The sequence below is a fragment of the Arachis stenosperma genome, chromosome 9 (genome assembly GCF_014773155.1).
Source record: "Arachis stenosperma cultivar V10309 chromosome 9, arast.V10309.gnm1.PFL2, whole genome shotgun sequence".
NCBI lineage: Eukaryota > Viridiplantae > Streptophyta > Magnoliopsida > Fabales > Fabaceae > Arachis > Arachis stenosperma.
The window spans coordinates 48,447,879-48,455,598 of record NC_080385.1 but is presented as its reverse complement, the minus strand read 5'-3'; the positions used below and the strand labels follow the sequence as shown (position 1 = coordinate 48,455,598).

Below are 7,720 nucleotides of genomic sequence, written 5' to 3'. Positions count from 1 at the left end.
GATCTTCGCAAATCTAGAAGTCTCCAGCATGCCTCAGCGAGAAACCTCACGTCCTGCATCTAAAAACCACAAAATCCGCATGGGTGAGAACCAGAGGTCCCCAGCATGGTAACAGCTTCCACATATATAATACATAATAATAGAGGAAAGCCAAAGGCAATCCTAGAACTTCCTCCAGATAATATCAAAGCTTATAAACAAGCTAAACCATATAAGGGCATCTGACTAAAGATTCTTCAGTCTAACTAATACTTCCCTTTCCAATTCCTTCAAACCTCCCAACCACCAGCAGGAGTATAATATATCAAACACAGTTATACCAGACAAGGAATATACAAATAGGAGCAGTTAAGACATTTAGACAATTAGCAAGTAATATGCAGTCAAATAGGCAATCTCAAACAATTCACATAGTATGCATATGATGAATGCCTGTCCCTAGTGGCCGATGATATCATCTTGTCGGTTATAGAGCCAACCCGACAAGTCCTGGTCGCTAACCATTGGACTGTCCCTCTGTCATGCATCCCCAACTCGAGTTATACTCGTCGTAAACTTGATCATAAACATGATCCCTATCCATCACCCTCACTGGTGATTGTTTACGGGGGGTGAGCTCATCCGGGTCTTTCACAGTGCCCGGCCACCCTTACGACATAGGGTCAACAGAGTCTTGAGCCTCCACCTGGAGCACGTGGTGGCTAGCCACTGCTACTACCCAGGGAAACTCGTATCTCTGATAGTGGAAGTGCAAATCACAACTATCAGTGATTCAGCATAAACATGCATGAATCCTCATCCATGGATCAACATCCATATCAGCCATTCCGGCTCACGATTCAATCCAGAACCAGCCAATATTCATAGCATTCACAGCTATTCCGGCTCACGGTTAAATCCATAACCAGCCAATATTCATAGCATACACAGCTATTCCGGCTCACGGTTAAATCCATAACCAGCCAATTCATTAACAAATTATAGCCTTTCGGCCCATGGCATAACAAGCACTTCCACCACCATCCTCCGCATCTCACATAATCATCTTGATCCTCATTGATCATTCATTTTTCCCTTGCTTCACTCGCAAGTTACCTCATTCATTAGCCCCTTTCTAATAGCTAGGCATGTCATAAAGATTTAAGACATAAATGGTGAGATCGGAGGCTTAGAAGTATGAGATTTGGTTTTTAAAACTCAAAAAATCAACTTTGGGATGAAAACAGGGCCACGCGTACGCGCACTCCACGCGCACGCGTGGATGGCCTCAAAAACTCATCGACGCGCAAGCGTCCTGCACGCTAACGCGTGGATTACAAACTTGCCAATCGACGCGCACGCGTCAACCACGCGTACGCGCGGGTGTTCTCGTGCCCCAGGCACAACACCGGCACAGTTCTGGCATAACTCTCTGTAAAATGGCTGGGCATTGGGTGCAGCACAATCGGCGCGCCCGCGCACATCACGCGTACGCGTGGATGGCGCTTTCTGGAAGATCGGCGCGTACGCGCCAGGTGCGCCCACGCGCAAGGGGTCATTCTGCTAAAAATTTTCTAAGTTAAAAAGCTGCAGAATTCACCAATTCAAACCCCAATCTTCCAACGGACATAACTTCCTCATTTTAAATCGTTTTTCACCCGTTCTTCAAACGGCATGGACATCCCGGATCCAATTTCATTTTTAAACAGATTTGGTACAAAACGGAGATCCGTAGTCCAAGTTATGTCCCATCAAAGTATGCCCAAAAATCATATTTTCATACAAAACCACAATATGCCATTTTCAAAACAAGCCATTTCAACTCTTTTCAAAATCAATCAAAACATGCCATTTTCATCCCTTTTCTTTGAAATCAATCAAAATGTATCAAATTCAGCATCAAGCCTCCTCAACTCACACATTGACACATTACCACAATATACAAAATCACTATCTCATCATTTTAGCCCACTTCACCCAAGTGGCTCAAACTCAAACATATTGACATATCATATACTATTCCTCATGCCAATTCTCAACAACATCAATTCCAATAAATCATCATTGTACATAATCAATATCATACTCACCATCAACATGGTTCAACCCACAATTCAACCATAACCAATCATCAAGCATATATCACAACATGCATATTTCTCATACATCATACCACCAAGGCATCAATAATCATCATCACATATATGACCACATCATATATCTCAATCATTCATCAACATCAACCATTCAATGCCTATCTTAGGGCCTCTAGCCTAAGTATTTCCTACCACATTACATATTAGATACGGGAAACCGAAACCATACCTTAGCCGAATTTCCCAAGCTCCACTGGAGCACTTCCAAACCACTTATCCACAAGCTCTCAAGGCCTCAACACCTCCAAGAACAGATTTTTCACCACCAAACCCTTTCCAAGCTTTTCAAAGTCACCAATCAAGCTCCAATATTCACATATACACAACCTAAGCCACAACCATCATACCCATACACAACATCTCAAAACCCAAACATCATAAAATCACAAATTACACTAGGGTTGAGAGTCTTACCACACCCAAGGTCCAAGGATACAAGATTAACCTTCTCCTTCAAGAGAGTTGGGTCCTATAACATCAAAGAACCCAAAATCTCAACATTTCACCCATGAAACTCGAAAATAGGGGCTGAGATTTCGAACAGCAACACGTGGCTTACCTCAAGATTGATTGTATGGGTTTTGTAGAGCTCTCCACGGTGAACGCGTGGCCGCAAACGGGGCGGCAATCGGAGCTCTAGATCAAAAGTTATGGTGATCTGAAGATCAACCAAGGGAGAGAACTTGAGAGAGTGTTCTTCCTCCCTTTCTTTCTAATTTCAGCTTGTGTGTGTAACAAACGAGGAGAGAGAGTGCTGAAAACTAGGGTTTTGGTTAAGTTATGTTGGGCCAAGGGCCCACTTTGGGTCCGGTTGGCCCAGTTTGGCCCGTTTGGTCCAATCTTGGTCCGAATTCTATAAAATTGGTACCAAAATTATCGTCTCAATCTCCTCTATCACATTTAGCCATAAAAATCACATTTTAGGCTTTCTAGAATAAATTCTCATTTATGGGTTAATTAGCCGTTAATTAACCGGGTTTTACAGTAACCAACGTCGTTTTTAGTTCATTCTTGACCGCATGCAAACCAAGTTATCTAGCTGGAACAAGAAATCTCTATCTTTTGTAGGAAGATGCACTCTTATCTAATCGGTGTTATCAACTATTCCTAGTTACTACATGCAGACTACGAAGATCCCTATGGCGGTTTGTGTTAAAATAGATAAACTTTATAGGGACTTCCTATGGAACAATATTGAAGAAGATAGAAAGGTCCATCTCTTAAGTTGGGAGAAAATCTATAAACCGAAGGATGAGGGTGGACTAGAGATTCGAAGGGCGCAGGAGACCAATCAACTATTTCTTATGAAACTTGCTTAGTGCTTAATCTACAAAAGGGAGTCCCTATGGGTTCAGGTGATGAGAGAAAAGTATGTAGGAGGAGATAGCATCACATTCAAAATTCATAAGAAGACTAGCAGCTTAAACGCTTGGATTGGAATAACATTGGTTTGGATAAAATTTCAAGAGATCCTAACTGGAGAATAGGTAACGGAAAAAGTATTTCTTTTGGGATGACCATTGGATCTCAGAAATTCACAAACTAAAAGACTTAGCTACCATTAACCCCGATGAAGAAATACTTGGAAAAAGGTTGTGTAATTATACTAGTTCTTAGAATACTTAGAATTGGATAAAAACTAGTCAGGTTTTGCCTGAGAATGTTCTAGAGTACATTAGAATTTTAAAATTTCCCAATCCTGACATTGGAGTAGATACTGTGAGTGACTTCCAGCAGTAGATGACAGGTTTACAATTAAATCAGCCCATGAGGCTCTTTTCAGTAACAAGGAGAATAATAACAGGTTACACGAATTGCTTTGGAAAATAACTTTCCTTAGCATTTGAAATTCTTCTATTCGATCCTTACCCATGAAGCTTTGCTTACCAACAGCAGGAGGAAGAACAGAAATTTCACAGACAATAACGACTGTCTGAGATGCTGCGCAAAAGAAGAAACTGTGCTCCACACCTTACAACATTGCCCCTATATTCGTACAACATGGATTAGCATAGTAAACAAAGATGCACATGAAAATTTTTTCTCCCAAACCTTTTAGGAATAGCTCAGTACTAACCTTTTTTTGATCTCTCGAAAGCATTATGGGACTTCGTGGCCCATCATCTTCGTCACAGTGTGCAACATAGCCTAAATTTGTAGAAATAATCTCATTTTCAGGGATGAGACTCTGTCGAATAATCAACTTCACCAAATGATAAGAAAAATTACATAAAATTATAGCATTACTTTGAGTATAAAAGAGCATAGTAGTAGCTTACTAAATCTTACCAGAGAGGTGCTTGTCGAATGGGAGGTGCCAAATTGGGAATGGACTAAATTAATGTAGATGGGCCAATCATTCATCCTGGTATCAGAGGTGCTTGCGAAGGTATTATAAAGGATTCGGCTGGCCGCACAATTGCTAGTTTCATTATGAACATCAGAGCCTGTACCATAACCATGGCTAAACTATGGGACTTCTATGTTGGGATTAAGTTAGCTTCTGAGTTAGGGATCGCAAAATTAGTAGTGGAATCAGATTCTAGATGTATTGTAACGCTGGTTCAAAAGGCGTTTCCGGAGAACCATGGTAGCTCTTCCCTCATTCGGTCAATCAAGGAGCTTTTGGCAAAGATGGATAATGTAGAAGTAAGACATATCTACAGGGAGGCCAATTTCTATGCGGATGCTCTCGCCAAGCTGGGTCAAGGAGAAGTTTCTGGAATTAAGTTCTTCGAGCAGCCCCCTCTTTGCTTGTTTCACCACCTTTTTGTTGATGCAAGTGGTATTAAGTTTAAAAGATTAGTAATAGTTTAATTTTTTTCTTGTTTTTTGGGCCCTGCACCCAATTACTCATAAAAAAATATGACCAATAGCAAAACAAATATTTTCTTTTTTACTCACACTATGTTGAGACACTAAACATTTTGCGAATTTTTCACCATCTGCAAAACGGTGATTGTAGCATTATTGCGTATATTGCGAAAAACGTAATGACACCATATTATTGTAAATTATATCATATTACTATAATTTTGAAATTACATTTTTATTTTTTCTATTTTAAAATTAATTGATGGGGACAAATTAAAAACATATTATAGTTTTTTAAAAGCTATTTTTTATTTGTATATATATTTTAGTGACATATTTTGATGATATGTTATTGAAGAATTAAAAAAAATTCAATTCAAATTCAAACATCAAAGAATTTTATTTAGAGTTGAAGTAGTTGTAATTTATTTGAAGATACATTATAATTCACTAATTTAGTGGCATATTTGTTATTAAAAAATATTAGACAATTATTAGAATTTATTATTTTTGGTCATTATTTTTAGCTATCATTTCAATTCATTTAAATTAGTAATTCAATAACATACATTAGTTTATATTTCTAAACATTAATAATTAATTAATGACTAAAAATAATAAATTTTAATGATCTTCTAACATTCTTCTTTGTTATTATAAGGTTAAGACACCTCATAATTGATTAGTATGGCTTAATCAAAATAATCTAGCTAATCCTCAACCTTCATAATAATAATAATAATAAAGAATGACATTAGCTATGTCATGCATGACTTGATGATGTCTATACTCTATACCTCCGACATGGATAGCCATACCATTTTTTTTATGAATAAGATTCTAATTAATGAATACAAAGATAGTTTGTTTAATTTTCAGAAGTAGTATAGGAAAAATACAAGTATTAGGTTTTATATTAGGCGGACAAATTTGTAGGAATCAAATAAATTTTTGTAATATGCTGGATCTTCAGAATTCAGATCATCCTATTAGAGAGAGATCTAGAGACACAAACCTTATTAATTATATGCATACCAACTACAATGAGTGGTAGTGTTTATTAGTATATTATCTAAGACTATTTGTCTCTTTAGCTCTCTAAAGAGACATTTTCATGCATGCTACAGTTAGAAAATAATGAGAGAATCTTTATATAAATTGTACTGAATTATTATGCTATTTTTTCTTTCAAAGAGAATTAAATTGTTTTATGTACAACTTTGGTAATTAATGCACTCGTAAAAAGAATGCGAGAAAGGGGTGTAATTTTTCTTCTTTTTTTCTTTTGATTTTAAATATGCGTGCTTATTCTATTAGTAGTTAAAGCCGCAACACCAACTTCCTCTCTCACCTTTATTATTAGATATATATAGCTAAATGTTTTAAAATAATTGTCCGTTTATAAATATAATTATTATTGTTACCTAAAGCATAGGATGTTGTAATTTTTTTTCAATTATAATCTTAACCACATCTTAATAAATTATTCAGAAAATAATAAAAATAAAAAATAGCATCATTAACATAAAATTATTTTTATATAGGATAACTTTCATTTGTTAACTCATATAATTTTTAAATTTTTTATTTATAAAAATGCATATTACTGAATAAATTTATATTTTTACATTATTATTACATATCTCGGATATATAGAAAATAAATAAATATAGAAAATCGAATACCATACTTTTAAGATGTGTAACACTTTTAAAAAAAATATATTTTAGGTGCACTCGAGATGTGTTATGCATAGATGTACATATCTGAGGTATTGCATATTATGGAATAAAGCCAAAAAAATTCATCTAGTATACCCAAGATATATTATGATCTAATTTGATTTTATTTTTTATTTTATCTAATTTTATTCAAATAATTTAAAATTTTAAAATTACAAACTTTTTAATTTACAATTTTAATGAATATAATTTAAATTAATGATTTAGTTCAAATCAAAACAAATAAATATACTCGTATTATTATACTCGTATGGTTAGTTATGTTTATATATTCAATTTTAAAGAAAAATTAATGATTTAAAGTTTTTAAATTAAAAGATTGATAAGTTAAAATTTTAAATACCTCTAAGATATGTACAAATAAAACTAACTCAAGACATGATAGGACAATATAATATTCTGGATCGTATTGTGTTGGTTTGATTTTTATTTTTTCATTTCATCCAATTTTATTGAAATAGTTTATTAAAATTATAAATTTTTTTATTTAAAATTTAGATAAACGTAATTTTTAAATTTTAAATTATTTGAATAATAGTATATCAAATAAAAAATTAAATTAAATCAAATCATAACATATTTTAAATACATTGGGATGAATATTTTTTTATCTCGGATACACAACATTCTAAATACGTACATTTATGCAAATATAATATAACATATCTCGGATACGCTTAAAATATTTTGTTTTAAACTATTACACATCTCGAATACGCAATACCTAATTTTTATGTTTATTTGTTTTTTATTTTATGTAATGAGATATATAATGATAATATAAAAACATAAATTTTTTATACGTTATACATTTCAATAAATAAAATATTTAAATAAAAAAATAATCCTATAATTTTTTCTCGGTACCAAGATTTTTTACAAACTTTTGTAGTGTTTGGCTTTGAGAAATTGTTTAAAAAGGAAAAATTAATATACAGGCCTGCTACACATTTATGCTATGTAATCAAGTTTGCTCAAACTCAAATAGAGTCACGTACATTAATGAAGCGTTAAAACACGTCCTCGAAA

General features: G+C 34.2%; 1 protein-coding gene across 1 annotated transcript; it reads left to right on the top strand.

Moving 5' to 3' along the window:
• Positions 1-4,595: 4,595 nt before the first annotated feature.
• Positions 4,596-4,952, top strand: LOC130949486 (uncharacterized). Its single transcript, XM_057878191.1, has one exon. The coding sequence runs from the start codon at positions 4,596-4,598 to the stop codon at positions 4,950-4,952; it is 357 nt and encodes a 118-aa protein (XP_057734174.1).
• The last annotated feature ends 2,768 nt before the right edge of the window (positions 4,953-7,720 follow it).

Coding starts and splice junctions, on each gene's coding strand:
- LOC130949486 (XM_057878191.1), top strand. CDS start 4,596: ATGGCTAAACTATGGGACTTCTATGTTGGGATTAAGTTAGCTTCTGAG.